Consider the following 19,548-nt stretch of genomic DNA (forward strand, 5'->3'; position numbering starts at 1 on the left):
GGGGTGTGGTCTAGGTCCCGAGCATATTGTTGTGGAAGGGTGTGTCCTAGTCTAGTGATCTGGTGTTTCGACGATTTAAATGCTGGCCCTGATAGACAGGAAAGGCAGGATATCGGAACTGGGGGCAAGGGTCGGGCCTCTTCCACTCGCTCTTCTGCGATGTTCACTCCTCTTTCCGCAGAACTGAGTCTCTGAGACTGCTCCGGCTGCTGTGCATTTCGTGCCGGTGAGCTTTGTGGTGATTTGCCACACTGTACAGAGCCTCTGAAAAGTATTCAACCCCCCACCCGGACATTTTCATGTTTTGTTTTACAAGGTTGAATCACAACGGATTTCATTTGGTGTTTTTTTTGACACCAATCAACAGAAAAAGACTCTTTTGTGTCAAAGTAAAAACTGATCTCTACAAAGTGATCTAAATTAATTGCAAATATTAAACACAAAATAATTGATTATTTAAGTATTCACCCCCTTTAATATGGCACACCAAATCATCATTGGTGCTGTCCATTGGTTTTAGAAACCACATAATTAGTTAAATGGAGATCACCTGTGTGCCGTCAAGGTGCTTCAATTGATTGTAGTAAAAATACACCTGTAACTAGAAGGTCTTGGTACACCATGAAGGCAAAAGAACACTCCAAGCAACAAGCAAAATGTTTATTGAAAAGCACAAGTCAGGAGATGGATACAAGACAATTTCCAAGTCACTAGATATCCCTTGGAGTACAGTTTAGTCAATCATTAAGAAATGAAAAGAATATGGTACAGCTGTCCTCAAAATCTGAGTGACAGTGCAAGAAGGGGACTGGTGAGGGAGGCCATCAAGGCACCAATGACAACTCTGGAGGAGTTACGAGCTTCAGTGGCTGAAATTGGAAAGAGTGTGCAGAGTTGCCCAGGTGCTTCACCAGTTGCAGCTTTGTAGGAGAGTGACAAAGAGAAAGCTACTGTTCAAAAGAAACTCTCATAAAATCTCAGGTAGTTTGCTAGAAGGCAATGTGGGAGACTCTGAAGTCAGCTAAAAGAAGGTTCCATGCTCTGATGAAACCAAAATTGAGCTTTTAGGCTATCAGACTAAACGCCATGTTTAGCGTAAGCCAAACACCACACATCATCAAAAACATACCATCCCTACAGTGAAGCGTGGTGGCTGAAACCTAGAGGAAAACCTAATGCAGTCAGCAAGAGAACTCAACTTGAGAGAAGATTTGTTTTCTAGCAAGACAATGACCCAAAGCATAAGGCCAAAGCTACACAGGAATGGCTTAAAAACAGCAAAGTTAATGTGTAGAAATTTGTTTTCACTTTGACACGAAGAGTGATCAACTCTGTTGATCAGAGTTCAAAAAGCCAAATTTGAATTTCTCACAAAGACCATCTTGAACAATCTGGCACTCGCAGGAATGTTGCCACTTCCTTCTAGGAACCATTGACCTGCACAAAACACTTCTTACAGTGAAGGCTCTCCTTTGAATGGTATGCTGTTGCATCTTCCCTTGTGCCCTGCTCTGCAGCTCCCACCAAAACAAAACAAACTAGAAATCTGTTCCCGCCCAGTACTCCTGGATATTTGGAAAGTTACAACAAGTACCCAGACAACCCCTGCTGGTTGACACCATATTCCTAAGTTGGACAATATTGCTCCTTATCCTTAGCCGCAGGCAAAACCCTCATAGTAGCGGAACGCACTGTTTTTGCTTAAAACTGCTAAAATTAGTATGCCTTACAGCATAGCAGTAGAGATCTTACCTTGGGCATTACACTTGCTCTCTAGTTCCTGTTGCATCCTGGTAAATCTCCTTTGCGTTCTCTGAGTAGAGAATCTCTAGAATTCATTATCCCAGAGGGTTGTGAAGGTGAATTCCTATAAGGTATTTAATGAAGAGATAGATACATTTTGCAAGATTAGGGAACTGAGAGGAATAGGGACTTTTCAAATATCTTTGAAAGAACACATATGCAAAATGGTTGAGTGGTGTCACAGCAACAACCTTGCAACTCAACGTTAGTAAGACCAAAGACATCAGAAAGGGTAAGATGAGGGAACACACACAAGTCCTCAGCAAGGGATCAGAAGTGGAAAAAGTGAGCAATTTCAAGTTCCTGGTTATCAACATCTCTGAGAATCTATCCTGGGCCCATCGTATTGATGCAGTTACAAAGAGGGAATTACAGTGGCTAAATTTCATTAAGAGTTTGAGGAGATTTGGTGTGCACCAAAGACACTTGTAAATTTCTACAGATGTACTGTGGAGAGGGTTCTAACTGGCTTCATCACCATCTGGTATGGGGGGTGGTGGGGTGGCTACTGCACAGTATCAAAATAAGCTGCAGAAAGTTGTGTACTCAGTCCACTCTATCATGAGCAGCAGCCTTTGTAATATTTTGGACATCTTCAAGGAGTGATGCCTCAAAATGGTGGCATCCATCATTAAGGAACTCCATCACCCTGGACATGCCCTCTTCTCATTACTACCATCGGGGATAAGGTACAGGAGCCTGAAGGTACATGCTCAATGATTCAGGAACAGCTTCTTCCTCTTTGCCATCTGATTTCTGAATCTCTGCCATCTGAACCCATGAACACTACCTCACTACTTTTTTTTAATTTACAGTTTTATTATTATATATTGTAATGTTCTGCCGCAAAACAACAAACTTCATAACATAAAATATGCCAGCGATACTAAAACTGATTCGGAAATGAACTGTATTGAATTAATCCACACTGTCACTTCAGCAAAAATCTAAATTAATTCAATCAATTTTACTCTGCTCTCCTTGGCGCTGAGGCTGGGGCTGTGTCATTCTCCAGCTGCTCCGAGCGTAGTGTCTGTGAGCTTTGCAGCAATTTGCTGCTCTGTATGATGAACTCAGACTATGGACCTACTTTGGCTGCTCCAGGCTTCAGGTTTATGGGCTCAATTTTGTTCTGAATACTGATGCTTGCTTTATTGTTTGCATTTTTTTTCTTTCTCTCTGCACATTGGGTGCTAGTCTTTTTTTAAAATTGGGTTCTTTCAGGTTTCTTGTTTTAGTGCTGCCTGTAATACTCTCAGGTTGTATAATTTATACATACTTTGATAATAAATGTACTTTGAACTTGAAGTATAACTTTGAACATGGCTGTCCTTTTATCCACTTGGCCTGTTCGCTCTTGAATTATTGTCTCTAAAAGCAATAGACTAATCAAATTATTACCAACTTAGACCATAAGACAAAGGAGCAGAAGTTGGCCATTTGGCCCATCAAGTCTGCTCTGCCATTTCATCATGATCTGATCCAATCTCCCCTTTAGTTTCATTCCCCTGCTTTCTTACCATAACCTTTGATGGCCTGACTACTCAGATACCTATCAATCTCTGCCTTAAATACACCCAATGAATTGGCCTCCACTGCTGCCTGTGGCAACAAATTCCATAGATTCACCACCCTCTAGCTAAAAATTTTTTTTCGCATCTCTGTTCTGAATGGGCACCCTGCAATCCTCAAGTCATGTCCTCTCGTACTAGACTCCCCCACCATGGGAAACAACTTTGCCACATCCACTCTGTTCATGCCTTTCAACATTCGAAATGTTTCTATGAGGTCCCCCCTCATTCTTCTAAACTCCAAAGAGTACAGTCCAAGAACGGTCAAATGTTCCTCCTATGTTAACCCTGTCATTCCCGGAATCATTCTAGTGAATCTTCTCTGAACCCTCTCCAATGCCAGCAAGCACATCCTTTCTTAAATAAGGAGCCCAAAACTGCAAACGATATTCCAAGTGAGGTCTTACCAGTGCCTTATAGAGCCTCAACATCACAACCCTGCTCCTATACTCTACTTCTCTGGAAATGAATGCCAACATTGCATTCGCCTTCTTCACCACTGACTCAACCTGGAGGTTGACCTTAAGGGTATCCTGCATGAGGACTCCCAAGTTCTGTTGCATCTCAGAACTTTGAATTCTCTCCCCATTTAAATAATAGTTTGCCCGTTTATTTCTTCTACCAAAGTGCATGGCCGTACACTTTCCAACATTGTAATTCATTTGCCACTTCTTTGCCCATTCCCCCAATCTATCTAAGTCTCTCTGCAGACTCTGTTTCCTCAGCACTACCACCCCCTCCACCTATCTTTGTATCATCAGCAAACTTAGCCACAAAGCCATCTATTCCATAATCCAAATCATTGATATACAACGTAAAAAGAAGCGGCCCCAACACGGACCCCTGTGGAACACCACTGGCAACTGTCAGCCAACCAGAATGGGATCCCTTTATTCCCAGTCTCTGTTTCCTGCCAATCAACCAACGTTCTATCCACGTATGTAACTTCCCCGTAATTCCATGGGCTCTTATCTTGTTTAGCAGCCTCATGTGTGGCACCTTGTCAAAGGCCTTCTGAAAATCCAAATACACAACATCCACTGCATCTCCCTTGTCTAGCCTACTTGTAATTTCCTCAAAAAATTGCACTAGGTTTGTCAGGCAGGATTTTCCTCTAAGGAAACCATGCTGAGTTCAGCCTATCTTGTCATATGCCTACAGGTACTCCGTACCCTCATCCTTGACGATCGACTCCAACAACTTCCCAACCACCAATGTGATGTCAAGCTAACAGGTCTATAATTTCCTTTTTGCTTCCTTGCCCCCTTCTTAAATAGCGGAGTGACATTTGCAATCTTCCAGTCCTCCGAAACCAGGCCAGAATCTATCGACTTTTGAAAGATCATTGCTAATGCCTCCGCAATCTCCACTGCTACTTCCTTCAAAACACGATGATGCATTCCATCTGGTCCAGGAGATTTATCTACCCTTAGACTATTCAGCTTCCTGAGTACTTTCTCTGTCGTAATTCTGACTGCACATATTTCTCTTCCCTGACACCCTTGAATGTCCAGTATATTGCTGATGTCTTCCTCAGTGAAGACTGATGCAAAATACTCATTCAGTTCCTCCACCATCTCCTTATCTCCCATTACAATTTCTCCAGCATCATTTTCTATCGGTCCTATATCTACTCTCACCTGTCTTTTACTCTTTATATACTTGAAAAAGCTTTTATTATCTTCTTTGATATTATTTGCTAGTTTCCTTTCATAGTTCATCTTTTCCCTCTTAATGACCTTCTTAGTTTCCTTTTGTAAGCTTTTAAAAACTTCCCAATCCTCTGTCTTCCTACTAAGTTTTGCTTCCTTGTATGCCCTCTCCTTTGCTTTTACTTTGACTTTGACTTGTCAGCCACGGTTGCATCCTTTTTCCATTCGAAAATTACTTCTTCTTTGGAATATATCTGTCTTGCACCTTCCTCACTTCTCGCATAAACTCCAGCCACTGCTGCTCTGCCGTCCTTCCAGCTAGTGTCCCTTTCCAGTCAACGTTGGCCAGTTCCTCTCTCATGCCACTGTAATTTCCTTTACTCCACTGAAATACTGACACATCGGATTTCGGCTTCTCTTTCTCAAATTTCACAGTGAACTCAATCATGTTATGATCACTGTCTCCTAAGGGTTCCTTCACTTCCATCTCTCTAATCACTTCTGGTTCATTACTCAATACCCAATCTAGTACAGCCGATCCCCTAGTAGGCTCAACAACAAGCTGTTCTAAAAAGCCATCTCGTAGACATTCTACAAATTTTCTCTCTTGAGATCCAGTGCCAACCTGATTTTCCCAATCCACTCGCATGTTAAAATCCCCTACAATTATCATAACACTGCCCTTCTGGCAAGCCTTTTCTATTTCCTGTTGTAATTTGTAGTCCACATCACTGCAGTTGTTTGGAGGCCTGTAGATAACTGCCATCAGGGTCCTTTTACCCCTGCGATTTCTTAGCTCAACCCATAAAGATTCTGTACCTTCCGATCCTATGTCAACTCTTTCTAATGATTTAATATCATTTCTTACCATTAAAGCCACGCTACCCCCTCTACCTACCTGCTTATCCTTCCGATACACCGTGTATCCTTGAACGTTCAGCTCCCAGAGACATGCAACCTTTAGCCACGTCTCAGTGATGGCCACAATATCATACCTGCCAATCTGTAACTGTACAACAAGATCATCCACCTTATTCCTTATGCTGCATGCATTTAAGTATAACACCTCAAGTCCAGTATTTGGTACTTTTTGCATTGATGGCACTGCAACTCATCCCAATGGCTGCAAATTTGCTCCATCATCGGCCTGTCCTTCCTGACATCCTTACTACTCACTACCTTAGATCTATTTCTGTTTTCCCTCTCCTCTGTTCCATCATTCCAGTTCCCACCTCCCTGGCAAATTAGTTTAAACCCTCCCTAACAGCTCTATTAAACCTTCCCACCAGGATATTGGTCCCCTTAGGATTCAAGTGTAACCGGTCCTTTTTGTACAGGTCACACCTGCCCCAAAAGAGGTCCCAATGATCCAGAAACTTGAATCCCTGCCCCCTGCTCCAATCCCTCAGCCATGCATTTATCCTCCACCTCATTCCTTTCATGGCACTCACACTGTCACGTGGCACAGGCAGTAATCCCGAGATTACTACCTTTGCAGTCCTTCTTCTCAACTGCCTTCCTAACTCCCTATATTCTTCTTTCACCTCTTCTTCTTCCCTTTTCCTACCGATGTCATTGGTACCTATATGTAGCACGACCTCTGGCTCCTCACCCTCCCACTTCAGGACATCTTGGACGCGATCAGAAACATCCCGGACCCTGGCATCAGGGAGGCAAACTACCATCCGGGTCTCCTGATTGCGTCCTGATCGCCTGTCTGACCCCCAACTATTGAGTCCCCGATTACTACTGCCTTCCTCTTCCTTTCCCTACCCTTCTGAGCTACAGGGCCGGATTTTGTGCCAGAGGCACGGCCACTGTTGCTTCCCCCAGGTAGGCTGTCCACCCCCAACAGTACTCAAACAGGAGTACTTATTGTCAAGGGGTATAGCCACTGGGGTACTCTCTAGTACCTGACTCTTCCCCTTCCCCCTCCTAACGATGACCCACCTGTCTGCCTCCCGTGGTCCTGGTGTGACCACCTGCCTGTAACTCCTCTCTATCAACTCCTCACTCTCCCTGAGCAGACGAAGGTCATCGAGCTTCAGCTCCAGTTCCCTAACACAGTCCCTTAGGAGCTGCCGCTCAGCACACCTGGCGCAGATGTGGACGTCCGGGAGGCTAGGAGATTCCAGGACCTCCCACATCCGACACCGAGAACAACAAACTGCTCTCACACTCATACTTCCCCTTTCCTCAAATAACAGGAAAAAACTGAAACCTAAACCTACCTTGCCTCGCCCGCTTCTGTCGAAGCCTGTTGAGCCAAAGCCCTTAAGCCTACACTCTGCTCCCGGCTCACTCCACTGCCCGCAAACGACGCTGCCCGCTGTTTAAGACTGTGTCATTTTTAAATCTTCCCCGCTTCACTACCCAACGTCACACGCCTGCGCAGTCCCGACTCTCTCGACTCCGATGAGAAGAAGAAAAAATCAAAATGGCTCCCACCGCACTCCCGTTCTGATCCTCCGACTTTCTTCTCAAAAACTTGCTGCTTCTTCAAAGAAGAAATGGGCATTTGATAGTTGGAAGACCTCAAAGTTCTACGTTTCTTTCTGGACACCAGACCTAACCAGTTCCCCTCCACCACCACTCTCCTCCGCCTAGCAGAACTTGTCCTCACTCTCAATAATTTTTCCTTTGACTACTCTTACTTCCTTCAAACAAAAGGCGTAGCCATGGACATTCGCATGGGTCCCAGCTATGCCTGCCTTTTATTTGGCTTTGACTCTGTTCCAAGCCTAACTGGTATCACTCCCCAACTTTTCCTACACTGCATCCTGCACCCATGTGGTGCTCATGAAATTCATCAACTTTGCCTTCAACTTACACTCTGCCTTCAAATTTACCTGGTCCATTTCCAACACTTCCCTCCCCTTTCTCAATCTCACTGATTCTATCTCTGGAGCCAGCTTATCTACTGATATCCTTTATAAACCCACTGATTCACACAGCTACCTGAACTATACCTCTTTCTATCCTGTTGCTTGTAAAAATGCCATCCACTTCCCTCAATTCCTCAGTCTCCGCTACATCTGCTCTCAGGATGAGGCTTTTCATTCCACAACTAAGGAGATGTCCTCCTTCTTTAAAAAAAAGGGGCTTCCCTTCCTCCACCATTAAAGCTGCCCTCACCCGCATCTCTTCCATTTCGTACATGTCTGCCCTCGCCCCATCCTCCCATCACCTCAGCAGGGATAGGGTTACTCTTGACCTCACTTGCCATCCCACCAGCCTCCACGTCCATCTCATAATTCTCTGTAATTTCCACCATCTCTAAGGAATCCTACCATGAAAGACATCCCTCCTTCCCCCTTTCTGCTTTCTGCAGGGATTGCTCCTTGCGTGACTCCCTTGCCCATTCATCCGTCCCCACTGACCTCCCTCCTGGCATTTATCTTTGCAAGCAGAACAAGTGCCACACCCACCCCTACACTACCTCCCTCACTACCATTCAGGACCCCATACAGTCCTTCCAGGTGAGGTGACATTTCACCTACGAGTCCGTTGGGGTCATATATTGTGTCCGGTGCTCCCGGTGTGGCCTCCTATATATTGGTGAGACCTGATGTAGATTGGGAGACCGCTTCACCAAGCACCTACACTCCATCCACTAGAAAAAGCAGGATCTTCCATGGCCAGCCATTTTAATCCATTTCCCGTTCCCATTCCATCATGTCAGTCCATGCCCTCCTCTACTGACGTGACGAGTCCACACTCAGACTGGAGGAGCAAAACTTCATATTCTGTTTGGGTAGCCTCCAACCTGACAGGCATGAACATCGATTTCTTGAACTTCCATTAATGCCCCCCCTCCAACACTCCCCATTCAGAGTTGCCCCCTCACCATATCTACTTACCTGCCCATCACCTCCCTCTGGTGCTCTTCCCTCTCTTCCATGGTGTTCTGTCCTCTCCTATCAGATTCCCTCTTCTCCAACCCTTTATCTTTCACCAATCAACTTCCCAGCTCTTTATTTCACCCCTCCCCCTCTCCTGGTTCCACCTGTCACCTACTACTTTGTATTTCTTTCCCCACTATCTTACTCTGATTTCTCACATTTTTTTCTCCAGTCCTGATGAAGGGCCTTAGCCTGAAATGTCAATGGTTTACCATTTTCCAGAGATGCTGCCTGGCTTGCTGAGTTCCTCCAGCATTTTGTGTATGTTGCTTGGATTTCCAGCATCTGCAGATTTTTTAATGTTTGTGATCTGATAAATTGGTGTAGACTTGATGGGCTAGAGAGCCTATTTCAATGATGTGGCTCTCTGATCTAGCACTGCTCATCCTCTGAATCTATGAAATTATCTCCGTCTATCAGGATGCAGGATCAAAGCACCAATGTCTCGGCAACAAAGGGTGGATCCCATCCAGACTGGGTGACAGACTCTTAATGTGCTGACACCATTTCTATCTGCTTAATCTCATTCAGAAACACAGCAACCTCCTGACTCACCATAACGTTTGTGATCCTTTGTTTTGATACAGATGAATATTTGAACCAATATGCTTTCAAACAAATAGATTAAAAACCTTTGAAATTAAATAAGTTGATCAGACACAATGAACCACTAATTACCCAGCTTCAGACATAAAAAACCTGAACATCAGTAACTGAATGCCTTTTGCTTTAATGAGGAAGGATTTATCTCTTATTGTTTCAATTTGACGAACTCAGAGCTAACCTATGTGCCTGTTCTGATCCATTCCACAGTATCATAGAGTCATAGAACACTACAGCACAGAAACAGCCCTTCAGCCATTCTAATCCATGTGAAATTATTAATCTGTCTTGTCCCATCGACCTGCACCTGGACTGTAGCTTCCATACCCCTCCCATCCATGTACCTATCCACATTTCTCTTAAAAGTTGAAGTTGAATCTGCATATACAACTTCCACTGGCAGCTCATTCTACACTGTCACCACTCACTGAATGAAGAGCATCTTCCTCATGTTCCACTTAAACATTTCACCTTTAACCCAAGACCTCTCGTTCTAGTCTCACCCAACCTCAGTGGAAAAAAGGCTTGCTTGAATTTACCCTATCTGTACACCTCATTATTTTGTATACCTCTATCAAATCTTCCCTCATTCTCCGACACTCTAAGGAATACAGTCCTAACCTATTCAATCTTTCCCTGTAACTCAGGTTCTCAAGTCTTCACAATACTCTTGTAAATTTTCTCTGCAGTCTTTCAGGCTTATTGACATCTTGCCTGTAGACTGGTGACCAGAACTGCACACAATACACCAAATTTGGTTTCATTTAATGTCTTATACAACTACAACATAATGTCCCAGCTCCAGAACTCAATACTTTGGCCTATGTACCAAAAACTTTCTATTGATGTGTATCCAAATCCTCCTGAAATATTTGGTATCCAAACCCTGTATCCAGTCCTGCTGAGGAGGCTCAGCCTGAGATGTTGACTATACTCTTTTCCACAGACGTTGACAGGCATCCTGAGTTCCTCTAGCATTTTGTGTGTGTTGCTCTCGATGTGTATTGCCACTGTCAAGGTATTGTGGATCTATATTTCCCGATCCCTCTGTCCTGCCATACTAACTGTTCAAGCCCCAACATGGTTTGTCTTCCCAAAGTGCAACACTTCACAGTTCTCTGCATTAAATTCCATCCGCCATTTAATAAGCCATGTTTCCAGATGGTCCAGATCCCACTGCCAGCTTTAATAGCCTTCCTCACCCTCAATCTTGGTGTCAATGAGGGAATAAGCTCTAAGGAGCCTACAATTTGGAAACATCAATGCCCAGGAATGGAAAGCCTACAAAAAAGTACTGGATACAGCCCAGTCCATCACAGGAAAAGCCCCTTCATCTATAAGAAACGCTGCCACAAGACAGCAGCATCCATCATCAAGGACTCCCACCATCTAGGTCATGCTGTCTTCTCACTGCTGCAATCAGGAAGGAGGTTCAGGAGCCATGGATCCCACAGCACCAGGTTTGTGAACAGTTATTATCATTCAAGCTCCTGAACCAGTGTGGATAACTTCACTCAGCTCAGCCCTAAACTATTCCACAACCTATGAACTCACTTTCAAGGACTTCACAACTCATGTTCTAAGTATTATTTATGTATTTACTTACTTTTTCATTGTATTTGCACATTGGTTGTTTGTCAGTCTTTGTGTGTAGCTTTTTATTGATTCTTTTGTCTGTCTTTGTTCTATCTTGAATCCCTGTAAGAAAATGAATCTCAGGGTAGTATTTGGTGACATACGTACTTTGATAATAAATTTAATTTGAACATTGAGGATTTGAATCTAATCATTTTTTTCTTCAATCTGATAATGCTGTAACATTACTTTATTGTGAGATTACATCTTCAAATAAGAAACTACGAACAATACAAAATGAAGAAAACTAATTACTTAGTTGCAATCATCTCCATTTTACTGGAGAACTGATTGCAAAGTGAGCTCTATCTTGCTTTTGTTGAGCAATTGTGATGGTTTATGCATTTCCAGTTGCCCTGTCAAAACGTTGAACAGGTATAGATCAGTTTGTTTCAGTCAACTCATGCCTCATGCTGCTGTCTGGCACGAGTGCAACAAGAAAGCTGCTGTAGGCTAAAATGCTCCTTTCAGAAAGGATGCTGGAAGATGAAGCAGGGAGCTAATGGAGTTTGATTGATGACCAGACAGTTTAATGCTTCTTCCAAAAGATGATTCATTGGGCTGAAAGTTACTAGAATTTTCCTGTAATGACACTCATCAGGTCAGGCAGCCACCATGGAAAGGGAAACAATTAATGTTGTAAGGCAGAGACTCTGTTTCCCTGTAACAAAAGATGTTCTGCAGATGCTGGAAATCCCAAGTAACACAAACAAAATGGTGGAGGATTTCAGCAGGTCAGGCAGCATTTATGGCAAGGAATAAAAATATAAAGCATCTGTGGAAAAGAGTCTTGGTGAATGTCTTGGCATGGATCATCAACTCCTTATTCTTTTCCATAGATGCTGCCCAACCGGTTGAGTTCCTGTAGCAACTTGTGTTTGTTGCTGTTTCTCTTTCTACAGGAGTCATCTTCTGGCCTGCTGAGAATCTTTTGTTATTATGTCAGATCTGTGGTTGTTTTATACTGACTGATTATTAAAATAGTGTGATTATAGTCTGATAAGTTTATATACTTTCCATTGTATATGTCAGAATCTAATAAGCTTATTTAAAATATGGCAAACATAATGCTTGGAGGCTGGAAGAGTGGGTTATAGAGTCATACAAAATTACAGCACAGAAACAGACCCTTTGGGCCATCTAGTCCATGCCGAACCATTTAAACGGCCTACTCCCTTCAACCTACACCAGGACGATAGACCTCCATTCCCCTGTATCCAGGTACCTATCCAAACTTCTCCTAATCATTGAAATCGAGCTGACAGCTCGTTCCACTTTCTCACGACCCTCTGTGTGCAGAAGTTTCCCCTCATGTTCCCCTTAAACTTTTTACCTTTCTCCCTTAACCCTTAACCCCGACCTCTGGTTGTAGTTCCACCTAACCTTAGTGGAGAAAAGGCTGCTTACATTTATGCTGTCTGTACCCCTCTGTTGAGGAGTGGGAATGAATTTGAGTTTTGTATCGTTGTTCAATAATCATAAATTCTTAGTAATGAAAATCATAAAGTTGCACATAAAAATTAGAAGAATGAAAGATGATCTCATTGAAAGGTGCAGATTCTTAGAGAATCGACAGGTTTGATGCAAGCACTTACCCGCTGACTGAAGAGAATAGAACTGGAGGTAATAGATTTAGAAGGAGGTGTAGGTCATTTTCGACTGAAATATGAAGTATTTTCTTCAATAATAGGGATATGACTCTTTGGAATTCTCCACCTCAGAGGATTATGAAGATTTAAGGAATGAACTCATTTCCAAATACTGATCAATATACATTCAGTGGCCACTTTATTAGGTACACATGTACCTAATAACTTGCTCATTAATGCAAGTAACTAATCAGCCAATCATGTGGCAGCCACTCAGTGCATAAAAGCATACAGACATGGTCAAAAGGTTCAGTTGTTGTTCAGACCAAATATTACAATGGAGAAGAAATGTTAATTAAATGAATTCAACCATTGAATGATTGTTGATGTCAGACGGGGTGGTTTGATTATCTCAGAAACTGCTGAACTCCTGGGATTTCCACATACAACAATCTCTAGAGTTTACAGAGACTGGTGCAATCAAACAAAAAAACATCCAGAGAGTAGCAGTTCTGTGGTAGAAACTGCCTTATTAAATGAGAGAAGTCAAAGGCCAGAGTGGTTCAAGCTGACAGGATGGTGACAGTAACTCAAATAAACATGTTACAATACTCGTTTGCAAAAGAACATCTCTGAATGCACAACATGTCAAACCTTGAAGAGGATGTGCTGCAGCAGCAGAAGAGCACACCGGATCCCACTCCTGTACCTAATAAAGTGGGCATTGTGTGTATTTCTGCCTGTTAAGAGAAACAAGGTGCATATGGTCACGAAGCAGGGAAATTGTGCTTGAGGCAGTTGTTCAGCCATGATCTTGTTGAATAGGGCTACTCAACTTGCTTCTTGTATCGTACAGTATCATACGTATTAAATGTAAACATGACAGTAGATAGGCAGCTAAGACATTAACATGGTGCGCTTTGAACAGATATGGTCATCTGGCAAAATCATGGATTAGTGTTGTAATCCTGTTGGCAGTTAATGTGGGGTATGGACAGCCTATGTTATACTAATCATCAATTAAAAATTAAATCTGAATGAAAGTAATATGTAGGTGAAGAAAGTGAATGGTTTATTTATAAAATAATGGAAAGGATGCCTATCGAATGCAGCAAGGGTTAAGGAGTATGCTGCGATTCTTGACTCCATCTTTTACACTGGGTATCCTTTCTCCTTTTCAACACTGATGAATTCGAATACTTGGAACAATCCAAAGAGCATCAAAATACATGATAGATAACAGTTGAACATTGTTATAAATTCTTATTCAGGTGAAATCTTCAAAAAAACTTAAATGGGGACTCAAAAAGCTCATTTAAAACCTTTTTAGCCTGGCTCACCCCTTCTGATTTTTCTGTTGCCAAAAACACAATGAAGGTAATAGCTTTGAATAATTGTTTTGAAGATTTTTTTCCCAGATATTAAACACATTTTCAGTCAATTGACAAGATCCTGTTTAACTCTAGTCAAATAATAGAGCAAGATATAGTTAATTAAATAGATCTATTATATGACGTTAAATAGATCTATTATTTGACGTGTTGTGATATTTTAATATTGCAGCTATTAGTAGATGATGATAAATATAAACAGTGCCCTCCCTTCTTCCTTACATATTACTCCTGAAGAATGCTATTGTCATTTCCATATTCAAGGTCAACTTCTCCATTTGGCTTTGAGAATAATAGCATTATGATCATTAGAATTAATGGTGAGCATCAATATTACCTGCGAGCATTAATGTGAACCATATCGTCTTCTTGTGTGCCACAATGGCTTGCCGGTTTATATAATGAAAACTGTTGTTACTTTGCAATTCATTACTGAAAGGTTCATATCAAAGACTAAAGTTATTCAGACATTGGCATTACGTTATCAGCTACATTGCTAGCAGAGACAATCAAATCGAGAGAGTTACTTACACAAATATGCACAAGGAAGCCATCTCAATCATTACTCTGCTGCGGACTCTCATACTGCCTGAGCAATGTATCCATGACAACCAGATTTGCAGCTCTTTCCACCCGGCACACAGTCTGCCTTCATTCTGATGTGCAGTTTTGGTCTCAGCCCATGTCCCCTCTCTCATATTAGCCCTCAGCCTTCCAAACCACCTCTCACTTGAAGCAAACTCCAAAATGTAGTCGGCACCTTGAACTGCACACAGCCCCCCCAACCCATTATACTTGAGACCATACCTAACTTTCCCTCCTGGTATTGACTACAGCTGGTCATCTGTCATGGGATTAGCTCAAGAAGGAGCAGTAACAGTGTGGAAGGAGACAATCCTGCCTGTTGTGTCCATGTAAGAAGAATCCCAATTGTCTCGGTACCCGGCTCTGCTTCAGATCCTTGATGCTGAATCCGATTTATTTACCACATGAACTGTACATTGAAACATATAATGGAACATGTCAGTCACAGCCAACCGACCCAAGGATGGGCTGGAGGCAGCCTGAAGTGTTGCTGCACATTCTAGTGCCAACAGAGCATGCCCACAATGCAGGGCAGAACAATACAAAACACAAAAATCATACCAAGCATAAAAGCAGCAAGTGCAAGACAAGAAACAAACTCAGTTTCTCTCGAACTCCCCCCCCCCACCCAGAGCACACAGTCCTCTACTCTGACCTCCCTCCCTCCCACTCATACACACATAGTCCTCTACTCCAGGACGGGACCTCCTGTTCCACCTTTGCACATACACAGTTCTTTACTCTAATCTCAGGACAGGACATCCTGTCCCACCCTTGCACATAAACTGTCCTCTAATGCCAGGCCAGGTCACCTTCAGTCTTCAACCTCTTCCCATAATCCTGCGAAGTCTATTCTTTCAAAAACACATCCAGCTCCTTTTTGAACACTACAAAGGAATCTGCTTTAATTACTACACCTGACAGTGCATTCCAGACCATAATCACTCATAGTATAAAAGCTTTTCCTCTTGTGACTTTGAGTTCTTTTGCCAATCACATTCATTTTACATTTCCAGGTCCTTAATATCTATCTACTTTGCATATATTGTTCATCAGGAGAACTGCCCTAGTGTCTCCAGTCCATTGGCATAACTAATTTTAGGGAATCTCTTCTGCATCTTCTCCAAAGCATTTACACCTTTCCTAAATTTTAGTATCTAGATCTGAGCATAATATTCCATTTGCATCTTAACTGTGTTTATTAAATTTGATCACAATTTCCATGTATTTGTATCCTAAGCTCCTCACTATAGGCCAGCATTGCATTAGCATATAGAATTGTGCCCAAATTTCACCTACCATCTATATGACAATTCCATTGGCCCATCTGTGTCTCCTTGAACTGCTTTACACTTGAAGGTTATTGAGTTCTCCACATTTTGTGTCACAATTTGGAAATTGGGCTCTTTTACATCCAAGTTATTAATGTATAATCAAACAGTTTTACAAATCAGTGGCCACTTTATTTGGTACACCTCTATCTAATAACTTAGTCGTTAATGCAAGTATCTAATCAGCCAATCATGTGACAGCAACTCAATGCATAAAAGCATGCTGACATGGTCAAGAGTTCAGTTATTGTTTGGACCAAACATCAGAACGGGGAAGAAATGTAATCTAAGTGACTTTTATCGTTGAATGATTGTTGGTGACAGAGGGGGTGGTTTGAGTATCTCAGAAACTGCTGATCTCCTGGGAATTTCATGAACAACAATCTCTAGAGTTTACAGAGAGAGGTGCAAAAACTTTGAAGTGGATGAGCTACAGCAGTAGAAGACCAGGAACATACTCTCCATGACCACTTTAGTAGGTAATTTGGCTGATGCTGGTATCTTTTGCTCCTACGCCTTATGGTCTATGTCTTCAGATTCAGATTGTGAATCATTTAGTTATCATATGTACAACAAAACATACAGTGAAAAGCATCATTTGTGATAATAACCAGCACAGCCTAAGGATGCTCTGAGGGAGACTGCACGTGCTCCCTCACATTTTGGTGCCAACACAGCATGTCCACAATGTTCAGCAGAATAACACAGAAAACACCAAATTAGAACACAACAAGCAACAAAATAACACCACCAAAAACAAACCCCTTTGATACCTCACACCGACCCACACGCACAGTCCTCCAATACTAGGACAAGCCTCTGGGTCTCCAGTCACCTGTCCACGTTGCTGGCCTTTAAATGCACAGCCGAGGCCTAGACTCTGGCCTGACCTCTAACTCCTCCACATCCTGTCCCTAAACCCTGATCTGACCCAAAACTCCCCCCTCTGTCCCTGCCTTAAGTTTTAAAAAGTATCACTAAAGGAAAGAGGAGAGGTGGAAAAGTTTAGAGAAGGAACAATGAGAGTTCAGGACCTTGACATCTGAAGTGTAGCAGACAATTAAACCATGACTGAATGAAGGCATCCAGAAAGGCCTGAAATGAAGAATTTCACAATTTGGAGTTGTATTGCAACACATAACTCTATCTAGGCCTTTGAACATTTGATAGGGTTCAATGAGACTGCCTCCTCATCCTTCCAAACTCCAGCAAGTACAGACCCAGATCCATCTGCCCTGCCACTGCTGTTAAGCATCCTTCATTGTTCACATTTGGTCTGGAATTCCCACTTCACCCATGAGCTGTATTTCTGGAGATTGTACCTGGACCTCGAGTAACTTTCTTAATCGCCAGATTTGAATGCCTCTGAACTAGCCCATAGCAGATTGTGGATCTCATGGTTCATCCAGAGCTTCTGCTCGGGGGAAGACTCTGAATGAATCGGATGACCCTTTAAGTGTGATCAGTAGTTTTAATCTCACCCAACCTCAGTGGAAAAAGCTTGTCGGCATTTACATCTATACCTGTCATCTTTTTATATACCTCTATCAAATCTCCCCTCAATCTTCAACATGACAGGGAATGAGTCCTAACCCTTTCAAACTTTCGCTATAAATCAGGTCCTCAAGACTGGCAACATCCTTGTAAAGTTGTAAAAAAAAATTGTCCTAAAGAAGGGTGTTGGCCTGAAATGTCAATTGTTTGATCATTCCATGGATGCTGCCTGACCTGCTGAGTTCCTCCAGCATTTTGTGTATGTGTGTTTCCTTGTACTTTTCTCTGTACTCTTTTAATCTTATTTACATCTTTCCTGCAGGTACAGTAGGTGACCAAAACTGCACACAATACTCCGAATTAGACCTCAGCAATGTCTTATACAACTTCAATGTAACATCCCAACTCTTGTTCTCAGTACATCGATTTATGAAAGCCAAACACCTCATAGAGAGTGGCTGGAGTTGAACCATGATCGTTGGTGCTGTGACGTGTTACGCTAACCACTGTGCTGGCATGCCAGCCACCTCAACATCTCCACATCATGTGCTCTCAGTTTTTTTTCATTTGCTGCAAGATGTTACTTGTCTTCCCTCTTTTAACTTCATATCACATATGTATGCACGTACACACACACAGACACAGAGGAAATCGACTCATCTGTTAGCCACTGACCTTCTCAACTCAAATTTTCCTTCCACGAGCATTCCATTCAGCTGAGAATATCCTGAGAAACCTTTTACAAAGCCGGTTTTTTTCCTGTGAATGAAATTCTAGGACAAAAGCCCTCTCAGATATTGTGAAAATAAAAGAAAATGCAGATGATGGAAGTCTGAAATAAAAACAGAAAATGCTGTGGTTTCTCGGCAGCTCAGGCCCGATGGATGGGAAGAGAAAGATGATTAATGCTTCGTATCAAAGACCTGAAGGATATGGAAGACTGTTGTCCATAACACAATGGAATAGATGGGACAAAGATCCTGTATCTGCACTGTAGTGCTCTATGATTCTATGACTCTTTCCTTGTGGTGTGATCTCCAATGCCCCGCAGGCACACATATTAAAAAGTTATGCTTCGGATATCTTGTCACATCCAATGAATATATTTGTTTTCGAGAACTCAAAAGGAAACCCAAAACTCAAGCCATCTTCCCATGCAGATCCAGAGAATCTGTAACGTCTACTTTCTGTGCCTGGAGTAGTGGGTTCATCAATTCACAAACGACAAAATCTGCAGATGTAAATCCAAGCAACACACACAAAATGCTGGAGGAACTCAGCATACCAGGCAGCATCTATGGAAAAGAGTATAGTCCAGGTTTCCGGTCAAGACCTTTCATCTGGACTGGAGAAAAAAGATGAGGAATCAGGGTTAACAGGTGGGGGAGCGGAGGATGAAAAACAGGGTGATAGGTGAAAGTGCGAGGGGGAGGGGTGAAGTAAAGAGCTGGAAAGTTGATTGGTGAAAGAGATGGAGGGCAGGAGAAGGGGGAATCTGATAGGAGAGGGCAGAAGGTCATGGAAGAAAGAAAAGGGGGAGCAGCACCAAGGGAGGTGATGGGCAGGCAAGGAGATAAGGTGAGAGAGGGAAAAGGGAATGAGGAATGGTGAAGAGGGAGGGGGAGGGTTGCATTACCAGAAGTTGATGCCATCAGGCTGGGGGCTACCCAGACGGAATAGAAGGTTGCTCCTCCAACCTGAGTGTGGCCTCATCATGACAGCAGAGGAGGCCATGGACTGACATGTCAGAATGGGAATGAGAAGTGGAATTAAAATGGGTGGACACTGGAAGATCCCACTTTTTTCTGGTGGACAGAGTGTAGGTTCTTGGTAAAGTGGTCTCTCAGTCTACGTTGGGTCTCACCATTATACAAGAGGCCACACCAGGAGCACCAGATACAGTATATGACCCCAACAGATTTACAGGTGAAGTGTTGCCTCAACTGAAAGGACTGTTTGTGGCCCTGAATGGAAGTGAGGGAGAAGGTGTAG

The 19,548-nt window shown here is 42.8% G+C and overlaps 1 protein-coding gene across 1 annotated transcript in view; it reads right to left on the bottom strand.

The window, feature by feature from the left end:
• The window catches only part of LOC140726168 (uncharacterized), a 54,127-nt gene that overhangs the window by 1,605 nt on the left and 32,974 nt on the right, over positions 1 to 19,548 (bottom strand). Inside the window, exons 6-7 of the mRNA XM_073042167.1 lie at positions 11,138 to 11,229; positions 1,753 to 1,867 (exon numbers count right to left, since the gene is read on the bottom strand). Coding sequence (XP_072898268.1) covers positions 1,774 to 1,867; positions 11,138 to 11,229 — 186 coding nt within the window. The 3' untranslated portion in view covers positions 1,753 to 1,773. The remainder of the gene's footprint in view (positions 1 to 1,752; positions 1,868 to 11,137; positions 11,230 to 19,548) is intronic.

This window comes from Hemitrygon akajei, chromosome 4, assembly GCF_048418815.1.
Source record: "Hemitrygon akajei chromosome 4, sHemAka1.3, whole genome shotgun sequence".
NCBI lineage: Eukaryota > Metazoa > Chordata > Chondrichthyes > Myliobatiformes > Dasyatidae > Hemitrygon > Hemitrygon akajei.